Here is a 12,240-nt window from a genome sequence, read left to right on the forward strand (position 1 = left end):
TAACAAGTTCATCACGTAGTGTGGAGACTTCTGTGTCTAGATTGTCAACTTTGGTTGTTAGCATTTCAACTTTAATTTGTAGCATTGATACCAAATTTTTCAGCTCTCTTGGGTTGTTTGTGTTTACAACACCAGGTGTGAGAGGAGCGAGAGGAGTAGACTGAGGATCATAGATGGAGCTCATATCCAAATCCAATGCTTGGGTCGAGTCTTGTAGTTTTGGAGATGATTTGATTTGTTTTGATGAAGCTCTTGTTATTGATTTAGAAGTTTGAGTTGATGATTTTGAAGAAGTGTTTCCTCCAGCCATGTTAAGTAAAATTTGTAATTTGTAGTGTTGAGTTGTTTTATAGATGTTAAGTTTTTCTAATTTAAGAAGATTGTGTAGAGACGATACAGGATTCCTCAGATTGAAGCTGATTCCTTTGGTGTGTAGCTGGAGGATGTTCTGGAAGGTTCAATTTGTCCACAAAAAAATCTCACAACTTACTCCGCCATCTTTACTCGTCGGCGCCGTGAAAAAAAAAGAAAGAAAGAAATTACGTTTAGGTAAAGCAGAAGCAGTAGTAGTAGGTTTTACAGTTTACAGTTTTACAGTTTCGCAAAGGAGCGAAATTATTTGCTCGAATTACAGAGAAATTCGAATAATAAAGAGTCGCGATAAATCGAAGTCATAACTTCTAACAGGAGTTGGTGTTTCTGGTGAATGTGCAGCAGGAGTTAGTAATTCTGTTGAATGCAATGGTGGAGTTGATGGTTCTGGTGAATGTGCAGCAGGATGCAAACCATCAACTCCACCATTGCATTCACCAAAACAACCAACTTTACCATCACATTCACCAGAACCACCAACTCCACCATAACATTCGCCTAAATCTCCAATTCCTACTGCACATTCATGCACATTCACCAGATCTGCCAGGTCATGCTGCAGAACCTGAAGAGCCATCAGCATCTGTTGCAAAAACACCAGAATCGAGAAATTCAAATTTGGAGACTTACCAGGACTTACGGCCACCGTTTTCAACTGGTTACCACTTGTTAACTCGTTACCACCTTGTTAGCACCTCGCATACCATTCAATACCACATTGTTACCACTCGTTACCTCTTTTAGTAACAACGCAATCACATGTGTAGTGTCAAATATTTAGCTCGGTTTCTTTCCTATCTTAGAACCTTCGGAACCTTGGGAACCTGCCATTTATCTCTATCTGTGTATGATATTTGTGTTCTATGTATCTGGGAACTTTTGGAACATTGGAAACCTACCCATCTCTGTAATCAATTACATTTCATGGCTCAAAATTCGATTGCTTGTTTTACTTTTAGGGGTTTCCACTGACTCATGAACCAATTAGAAGCCTCTCAGTACTCACCACCACTGGATGAAGGGTACCATTTATAAAAGTAGAAATCTGACGTAATTTTATGCCGTGTGAACCAATCAAATAGCTTCACGGAAGGGGTTTCCACTGTCGGAACGGCGTTCGTAATAACCAATCAGAATCGTCTCAGAAACAAGAATAGGTCTACTGGGCAAATTGACCGACGGCATGTGCGGCGGTTAAGGGTGTGTTTTTCAAGATGACTTTTTGATAAATGTACTGTAAGGTGGAAGTTTTAGTAAATCCAGGAAAATCAAGGAAATTTTGCCAAGTCTGATTTTTTAATGCTCTAAAAGGGTTGAAAATTTGGGAAAAATGCACTTGTAAGGGTATGAATTTCGGCGAATTTTTGCTACACTGTAAGAGTGCAATTTTAAAAGCCATTTTTTTCGCCGCACATGCTGTTAGCTGGAAAACCCAGTGCCCCGGGTGTAATTAACCCTTTCCGGACGGGCGGGCCACTCGGTGGCCCCTACTAGTTACCGAACTTCAAACGAGTATATCTCGAGAACCAAGCTTTCCAAGAGTTCGTTAAGCTACCGTCGGAAAGAACATGAAATCTTAAGTAAGATAGACTTATTTGAAAAGGTTTAATAAAGAAAATTTGAAAGATATTAGTTACCGTATTACTTCGAACAAACCCCTCTTGGAGGGGCGTTTGGAGCGCGTAGTAGTATAGAAGTCTTAAATGAAGAAAAACTTGGATATATGTTAAAAATGGTATTTTTTATTCAAAGTAATATTGACCCATTTCTACATCAATCTTCCAATTTACTTTAAAAGTGACATTGGATACAAATTATTTAGGTAAATTTATTTAAACAAATTACTTACTTAATAAACCCCTTCTTTTTAACACCCTCTCAAATAAAAGGCCAAAACCAAAAAAATCGAAGTGATACGGTAAACTATAATTGTGTTATAATAATTAACAAAATTATTTCAATAACATTTAACAAAGATATTAAAATAACTCTTAGTTCGACTAATTGTGTACAATAATTAACAAAATTATTCCAATAGTATATAACAAAGATATTTAAAAAAAGTATCATTTCGACTAATTATGTATAATAATAATTAACAAAATTATTCTCTTTAAATTTTACAAAGATATTCAAAAAACTACTAGTTCAACTAGTTGCTTGTAAAATAATTAACAATATCTTTTCAATAACATTTAACAAAGATATTCAGAAAAAAGAATTATAAATAACATCAATGTACCCAATAACAATTGACAAAATTTTTAAAACAACATACACTGGGGGCACCCGTACCGGATACCGGTCAGTTCCCGATCCTCGGAAGCCTCCGCAAAAATGAACAAAATTATTCCAATAACATTTTAACAAAGATATTCAAATTTACTTCAACCCATTGCGTATGATAATTGACAAAAACATTCATTCACATCTTTTGACAACTATATTCATTCAATCGATCAAAAGTCATCGAGGCGAGTTACACTTATTATAAGGGCTGAAAATCGTTTTTCGGATATGGTCACGAAAACCCAAAAAATTCAAACAAACAGATCACGACGGAGTAAGAAGCAATAAATTATTGAAGTTTTTGGATCTTCTTCCTCGACCTCACGGTATTATCTACAGAAACACTCAGCGAGTCCTGTAACTGTTCAGTTTCTAAACGGGAAGTAAAAGTTTTCATTTATAAAAAAGACTTAGCATTACATCATAACAACAACAAGATTCTAATTATTATTAAGACTTGGACGCAAACAATTAGACTGGAGCAATATTTTAGAAAAAGTATGCTCTGCAAGTTCAGATTCGCGCAGAATCTTATGCGAAATACGCACGTTATTTTTTTTGCTTCCTCGAGATGTTCAAACCAATCAAAGTAGTTTGAAAACTCCATGAAACCTAAAAAAAGTTGAATACCTGTCTTCCTTCTTTTGTTATATTTTTTCTCGCTAGGTTTTGTTTTCAATTTCTCAGAGTTTGTTTTCAGCAGCTTTTTGACCAGAAGAATCATCAGTTTTGTTTTTCGAATCTGAACTATCGATTAACGGTTTCTCTTGTTCCTCATTTTTGTCACTGGTAGGGTCAACCGTTTGTTTGTCAACTTTTTACAATTTCGTCAATTTTCATATTGTTTGTAGACCCTGGTTTTTCTTCGACTTTAGTTTCAACTCTTTCATCTAGATCGTTAGAAACCATATCATCAACGTTAGTACCGTTTTTTTCATTCTGTTTTGCTTCCATTTGAATACCAGGAATTGTAGTCGCATTTAGAGTTGACACTCCTGAAAATCGAAAAAATATTTTTCGAATTTTCGTGATGAGTATAGATTGAGTTAAAAGCCTAGAATGAATTTAAAGGCTCGATTTTGCGATTTGCGATTTTGCCTACGGAGTGGAAGTTTTTACTTTTCATAATTGCCAACCGTCCCGCATTTAAGCTCGTTGTCCGGAGTTCAGCCCGCATACCTTAGATGTCCCGCATTTTCGAGAAAAGTATAACTCATGGAAAAAATACAGAAATGCTACTAAAAATATGTTTCCACAAGCATAAACTCACTTCTTCGTTTTTACTCTTCGCTCCGTAACGGTCCGTCCAATTGCGTGCGTCCGTATTCAGTACATCGGATACGCGTTGGACAGAGATGTACTAGTACTACATGAACCATGTCCAGTACATCTAATATTTATTGAGGCTAATGCGCGTGATTCGCGGCTAAAGACGGTATTGCTATTACGATAGTCTGGTGGAAAATTTTGCTTTATTAATGGAACACTAACAGGTAAGTTGTTATTCATTTCTAATTTTGTATTGTTTTTAGCCATTCAGGCTCAAAATATTTTCCCCTAACACCCCCAGCTCAATTTTTCTCTCTCGCTCCGCTCGGTCTCTGTCCCGCATTTCCATTCTCATAAGTTGGCAACTTATGTTCTGGTAACTTTTTACATGATTTCATGGTTTAGCGGGTACAAGAACAAATCTTACGAATACCGTCTCCGTAAAATTAACCTTCCGACACTGAAAATCAGACGTAAAATTGGCGATATGGTTGAAGTATATAAACATCTTCACGTTTATGATAAATCATCGGCCTGTCAAAAGTTTCTCCTTCGCGAACGCCCGAAACGTCAGCACGATTACGAACCACAAATAAACTTCGCAAATGATGGTGTCAAAAGGTATCAAACAAATTCATTGTTCTACAGAAGTATTGACATATGGAATGGTCTTGGAGTTGATGTTGTGTTGTAGCTGCAACATCTGTCGCCAACTTCTTCAAAGAAGTATTGCTCACAGAATGGGAAAAAGATCCCCATAAATTGAAAAATGTTAAGCATGATTATTTCATAGAGGTCGCTAGACCTGGGAAATATATTACTGTAAAAAAATAAGTAAGCCAAATTCTTAATGTTGACCAAGGAGACCTGACTGAACTTTTTTTTAGACCAAGTGGGGATCAAACCTTTATTCAACCTCGACTCAATGAATATGCTAAAATGAGCTGATAGTCGGCTGTCTATTATTATACAACCCTGTCTCAGTAACCGGGTGGAGTTTAGAAACTCTCTGGGATCCTCTGGGAGGGGGGTTAAGAAATTAACATTTATTTTTACATAAGTGTTCCCGTTTCATATCAGACACATATTTCATATAAGGACAGTATCTGCCTATTGTTATATTGTCTTACTGTGCTGATATAAACATAAAAAATGTCTTTCTTGTCCTCTTTGAGACCAATCTTGCTCCGCAACCGTGTCAACCAAACGTAAGAAAGCTTGTAAATTAGAACTGGGTGCCGAATTCAAAGGGAAAGAATAGGAAAACGGCGAGCGGCTACCCTGAGTATCAGAAGTTGAGAATATTTCAACCTCTGAAGACCAATAATAGAAATTTTATCGCGTATGTGTCAATCTAATCACTGTAGAAAGAATCGAAGATGAAGAGCAAATATTACTAGCAGACTGTATCAGTATGCAGTTTACTATTCACGAATTCCCCAGAAACCTCCAAGTGTAATTGAAATGAGTTTCTTTCAAAAGAAATTTTTTACATGATCCCCAAATGTATAACAGTAATTACTAAATTTTTAATTGTGGAAATGTCACTTTAATTGAATCGAAATAATAGGCAGACTTTATGTTATGATTCTCTATCACTGACTCTTTTTAAAAAGCATTGATGACATTTTTTAGTTCTGTTTTCAAAAACGGGAATGAAAATATCAACTTTGAGCTTCATCCAAGATCTTCTTCGTCATGGTTACTTTTCTCCTCTGCGTTGATTGCGCACTGAATAGAATCTGGATTGGTCGCCACAGCGTCGATATACGATTTCGACCTGTGCTTTTCACGGTAGCGAGTGGCAGCACCGTTTCTTATCCTTTTTCTCAAATTTCTGGTCAAAGTTAACCACCCACATATAAAAGACACTGCAAAAACTTTTCTTTGGGACTGGAATCTAATACAAACAAGAAGCCAGAGCGGCGTGAAGGTCCAGCTGACGTGGCAATAACCGAATGTCGTTCGTATCGGGTTCCTTAAGTGACGCAAAAAAATTTCCTTCCCATCCTCCAACTGAGCTTCTATTCTTTGACACTTTCTTTGTATTGCCAAGTTTTGAAAGTTTTTGATGCATTTCCCGAAATTTCGAAACTTTTGCCGCTTAGGGGATTTGAACCCACTATATACAAAGCACCTGTGATTAGAACGCCATCGCCTTAACCACTCGGCCATCGAGTCACAACTGTATTAAGGAGTTCAAAGTTGCTAATAAACATGGTATTTACTCCAAACTCTACCCGGGGCTAAAACCCTAACCATGGGTTAAGTCCCATCCCCAACCCTAGCCCTAACCCTACCTGACCCTACCTGAAACAACCTTTTAATCTAACCGGGAAATTTTACTCTACTACCAATTCAATCCAAAACATAGGTCAAACAAAACATCGCGCGGGTAGGCGGGCAAAAATTCTAGATCGGAGGTTGGTTTAGCCTGGTTTAGCACACAGGCCCCGACAAAGACAAAATCTTTTCGATCAGTTGCTTTTTGAATGTCCATTCTGTGCGCTGGACCAAAAATCTGACCGTAGATGGGTATTCAAGAGTGACCAAGAGCGTTCAGCACCTGTGACATAAAATTGAGAATATCCTTTCGGTAATTGTAGTCCAATAATAGTAAGTAAGTCATAAGAAATTATCAAAAGTTTGGATCAACAATTTGATATCTCTCAACATTCAAAATCCCTCTTTACCTTTATCTCCATCTTTTTTTTATTATTGACTCATGGGTTTGTCATCTATAGTAGGGGGCCAAGCCTGGGATTCCGTGACATCTTTTCTACGACCTAGCCATTTTTAGTCTATTCCAAAGAACAGTATATTACAAGATATCTTTGAGAGGGAGGACGCGAATTAGGCCCGGGAAAACTTTTTATGACAAAAATAGTGACGCCATAGGCAAAACTGTAAGGGAAATAAGGGGTAGAGAAATAGCTGATTTTCAAAAGTCAAAATGAACGAAAATGATTGATACCATCTGAAAGAGCATGAAATTCTGAGCAAAAAATTGTATTACAACAACTCTCTGACTTAAACGCACAAAGAAATACAGCCACTTTAAGACCAAATAAGTGTCAGCTCTACTGTGATTTGACGTCAAATCTCTNCTGTGATTCGACGTCAAATCTTGTCTTGATCGTAACTCACGTCGGTATGTTTTTGAACTTCAAGCGGCTGTATTTCTTTGTGTGTTTTAGTCAGAGAGTTGTTGTAATACATTTTTTTGCTCAGAATTCCATGCTCTTTCAGATGGTACCAATCATTTTCGTTTATTTTGACTTTTGAAAATAAACTATTTACTACCCCTTATTTTCCCTTGCAGTTTTGCCTATGGCGTCACTATTTTAGTCATAAAAGGTTTTCCCGGGCCTAATCCGCGTCCTCCCTCTCAAAAATATCTTGATATATACTGTTCTTTGGAATAGACTTAAAATGGCTAAGTCGTAAAAAAGATGTCACGTGTGGGCGTTGTTTTGACCTAGTGTGCCAGCAGGGGTTAATAACTTCCAATATCTCATTTTACAGGCCACGATCCTAAAAATGTTGATATCGTTAATCCAATGGGTTGTTTTATTGGTGGCACAGATGTCTTGATGAAAGATGGTTCTTCAAAAGCAATCGAGTCTTTAACTGTTGGTGACAAAATTGCTTGTGCAAAGGGCAAAGTTGGGATCATCTCGACTGAAAGAGTTCAGCATAAGCATGATACCAGATACCGTGTGTACGGCTTCAACGATGAGGAACCATTCTTTCTTGGAGTTCATCCCTTCTGGACCCAACATGGTTGGAAATCAATGTTCCCTGTTCAGTCAAAAGGCGAGAATCCTTCACTACATTGCGGTCAGTTAGAGGTTGGTGATTTTGTGTTGAGAGCTGTTTCTGAGTCGTCAAACCCTAAATATAAATGGGTTGAAATTAAGAAGATCCATTACCAATCTGCATCATCGAAAGAAAAAGTATACGGTGTTCACACTGTAAGTGGAAGCAAAAGTTACCATGCCAACGGTTATGTCGTTTGTGAAAATTACCCACAAATCACTTTGGCTTCAACAAGGTGTGGCAAATCTTGATCAAGAAGGGAAAGATGAAATGTTAAAGTTGAGACCAACTTTAGTGAAAATCTTTGGTGATGGAATGTCAGATGTGATCATGAAGAGTTTGAAGGAGACAAAACTGAATCGAGGGAAACCGAAAAAGAAAATGACTTCATTACTTGGAGATCGATCATTCGAAATGAAGTTTGTATCAAACAGCAATGATGATTTTAAACCTGTTCCACAACACATGTCGTATCATCAAGGTGAACTCTTCATCGATGGAAACCACATATCAAATGCTGAAGTTTATCAAAACAAGAAGATAGTTTGGTCAAAACGTGATGATGGTGGACGTTGGTACCATGGTGTATTTACAATCCGAAACAAGGGTGTTACCGGTAAATGTATCTTGATAAAGTCTAAAGATTTCAATTGTAAGCAGATTATATCGAGTACGGAATTGGAAGTAAAAATGGTTCGAAATGATTATGTTATGAAAAAGAGTGTAGAAGAGATCCCCAAGGATGAAGATGAAGACAAAGATGGAAGGAAGAAGATGAAAAAATCAACGAAAAATGAAGGTACATATTATTCTTATAAGCAACCAGCCCTGAAATTAGCAATTTTTCACTATCTCGTAAAGTAAAAGCTTTTTAGATAATCTAACCATGGCAAACAGATAAAGCAGCCGGCGAGACGACCTTTTTTTCCGATGTGTTCTAAGAGCATATTTTAGCTAGAAATTTTGATCTGTTCTGATTAGATCTTCGAAATAATCAGCTAGAAATAATGATGTGTTCTGACGAGACAGGGGTACAGTCAAGGTCATTTAACGTGTTCTTGTTGTCTAGGTAACCCAAGAAAGCTTCAGAACACATCTTTTAAGGAGACAGAGGTATAAAAAAAAAATTTAAAATTTCCACCTGTCGGAAAAAAGACCAAATATATGGTTTACAAAAATAAAAATATCTATTACAGTCGAACCAATGAAGATATTTAGATTCTGTTTGAAGATTCTGAAAGATAAAAAGCTGCTTTTTAACATATTTGCAGTTTTTGCATTTTCCATGAAGATTTTTTCTTAAAATCTATGCTGAAGATAAGTAAAATTTTCAAAATCTGATGACCTCATAAATGATGACATCATTATTTTCAAAATTTATTTTTTAATTTTTCAAATTCACACTGTCAATGCCTATCACGTGTCAAAATTTGAAAATGATTGAATAAATAGTTCAGAAGTTAACAGCACTTTAAAATTTGGAGTTTTATGCTATTTTAGCTGGGTTTTATGTCATGTTTCACAATAAAGTCATAAAACCTGATCTGGACGACCTATGACCCTAAGAATTTGCACAAGTACTCTTAATAAGATTTTGTTAAAAGTCAGAAAGTTTCAAGTCGTTTAAAAAAATCTTCTCTGAGATATACACAAAAGAAGTCCAGCATGGTAGATTCTACCCCACCTCCTTTGGAATTTTTAGCTCCCTAGCTGATGGAAAATAACGTTGTGTCGACGTCCATCTAACATTATATGGACATTATACGTAAATTATGAACGTTAGGTAGACGTATACGGATATTATGAACGTTAAGTGGACGTTGTTTTTGACGTTTTGTGCTAGCTGGATCGTTCATTCTACCCCTCCCCTAGTGACCAAAAAGCTCCCGCCAGATCAGTGAGACAAAGGTGTTTATAGTCTGGGAGCAGAATCGAGAAAAAGCAATTTTGCTTAACCCAGAAATTGAATGGGATTGTTATACATCATTGGAACGGAAATTTTATGCTGATTATGGAAACCCGGGTCTTAAAAGTTTATCATGGACAAAATTGCAAACGAGGCTGGAGTTTGCACTCCTTCGCGGTGTTTTTTTCTCGATTTTACCTGTTTTAGAAAAATTCTATTGACTGTATTTTTACCATCTTAATGTTTAGAATTCATCGATTTTGGTACTATGTGCATTGCAATCCATAAAGACGAAGTTTCAAATGACGACATAGTGGAGGCTGGTATTCAATACCCCGGTATGAACAATGAAGAGTTTTTTGGATCACCGGTCGGTTACGATACTGATACATTAAAATTTCACGTTGAAATTACTATTGACAAGGATATGTTTAGTGACCCTGATGGTTTTGATAGAGATTATGACAGATATATCTCATTTGAAGGTAAGTGATGGGGTATAACATCTCAGCTGGTACCAGACGTCAAAACAACGTTTATTTAACGTTCATAATGTTCAAATAACGTTACATGTACGTTGTAACAACGTTGTGTCCCAGCTGGGGAAACTACTCCATACTCCAAACTGTTGTGAAACGTAATAACAACGTCCATTTATTGTACATACTCTTGTCTCCCGAATAGACGTCCCCCCCCCCGTTAATTGTTAAGAGACAAAAAAAATCCATCCCCCCCGCTCTTATTAATTAAATTCGAATAATTCAATATTTTATTACAGTGTAGATAGACCTTAAACTTGTTAAAATTTTCCTTTTTGTTAGTATTGGTTCTTATTTTACGTATTCATTTGTTAAAGTTTCTTTTTTGTTGTTGAAATTGATACCAGTTAGAAAAAATTCTTTCTTCAAATTACCCCCCTCTTATTCCATCCCCCCCCCCGCTTATTAGAATTTAGAAAATTTTCCTACCCCCCTGCTTATTCGGACCCCCCCCCGTCTATTCGGGAGACAAGAGTAATGTTCAAATAACTTTACATGTACGTTGTAACAACGTTTTGTGTCAGCTGGGGAAACTACTCCTTACTAAACTGTTGTAAAGCGTAATAACAACGTTCAGTTATCGTGCATAACGTCCAAATAACGTTATTAGCACGTTGTATTAACGCTTTGTGTCAGCTCTGGAAAAGGTTTGAAGGGATGACGGGTATGTTTTTTTTTGTTTCTTTTTTATCTATAATGGGCAGGAGCTACCGTAAAAAGCACAGCTCAAAATCATATATTTACGCTGTGCCGACGAATCGAGATTCTATTCATCGCGCAATCAGCGAAGACAAAAGTAACCATGACGACCATCCAAGATCTTGGATGAGCGTCATAGTCGATATTTTTATTCCCGTCGTTGAAAACACAACTTACAAAAAGTCATCAATGCTTTGTAAAAAGAGTCAGTGATAGAGAATCATAACATAAAGTCTGTCTATTATCTTGATTCAATTAAAGTGACATTTCCATAATTAAAAGTTTAGTAATTACTGTTATACATTTGGGGATCACGTAAAAGATTTCTTTCGAAATAAACTCATTTCAACAACACTTGGAGGTTTCTGGGGAATTCGTAAATAGTAAACTGCATACTGATACACTCTGCTAGACATTAATATGGTAGTATTTGCTCTTCATCTTTGATTTTTTCTACAGTGATTAGATTGACACATGCGCGATAAAATTTCTAATATTTGTCTTCAGAGGTTACTACTTTCTTTGAAAACCTAACCTCTGATACTCAGGGTAGGTAGGAGCTTCAATTATAACCTGATGTCAACCCCCTACACACTGTGATAATTTTCTCCGTTTCGTTACTTGAGAATTCAGTCGACGCTCTCTAATTCGACGCTCTCTAATTCGACGCTCTACTATTCGATAGGCTCCCTTATTCGATGAAATTTAAAATCCCTGTCAGCAAGAAATCCTCATAAACGACTCTCCCTTATTCGATGAAAATCCGATCCCCTTGCAGATCGAATTAGAGAGCGTCAACTGTATTTGATTAAAACCATTGACGGTTATCCAAAGCAAATTGAACGGAATTTTATGAGATCTTTTTTTTATTACAAACATACAGGCTATGTTGACATGATGAGCCAAAAAGTAGATGGTGTTTGCTATGTTTACGACCCGGCTTGTCCTGATAATGAAGGCGCCAAATATAAATGGGATGGAGAATTAACACATTCTGACATGTTCTCACGAAATGCTGACAAAGCAAAAAAAATGGCATGCTTGCGTTACATCCATACTGATCCAGATGAGGATTTTCATCATATGCAGTTGAACAAGAAAGATGATGTGAATTCTCCATCAAAAAAATACGTTTCCCATGGTGCATTGCAGTATACAGAAGCGTATTACGATGGTGAGTTAAGTACTCAAAATCTAGAATATGCAAATTTCCCAGATTCAGACGCAGCCAATAGTATCCTGATGGATTTGGTTTCAATGTGTGTAACGCATGATATTGATGGCGATTTGAGAACGACGAATATACTGGGAACAGCTGATCCTGACTTCATCGGTTTTAGTGAGGTG

At 36.8% G+C, this 12,240-nt stretch overlaps 1 protein-coding gene across 1 annotated transcript in view; it reads left to right on the forward strand.

Annotated features, from left to right (window-relative positions):
• Positions 1 to 7,926: 7,926 nt before the first annotated feature.
• The window catches only part of LOC136803898 (uncharacterized), a gene marked incomplete in the record, with an annotated part of 12,337 nt that continues 8,023 nt past the window's right edge, over positions 7,927 to 12,240 (forward strand). Inside the window, 3 exon segments of the mRNA XM_067060624.1 lie at positions 7,927 to 8,548; positions 9,904 to 10,140; positions 11,777 to 12,190. Coding sequence (XP_066916725.1) covers positions 7,927 to 8,548; positions 9,904 to 10,140; positions 11,777 to 12,190 — 1,273 coding nt within the window.

This window comes from Clytia hemisphaerica, unplaced genomic scaffold (assembly GCF_902728285.1).
Source record: "Clytia hemisphaerica strain Z4C2 unplaced genomic scaffold, Clytia hemisphaerica genome assembly, whole genome shotgun sequence".
Taxonomy (NCBI): Eukaryota; Metazoa; Cnidaria; class Hydrozoa; order Leptothecata; family Clytiidae; genus Clytia; species Clytia hemisphaerica.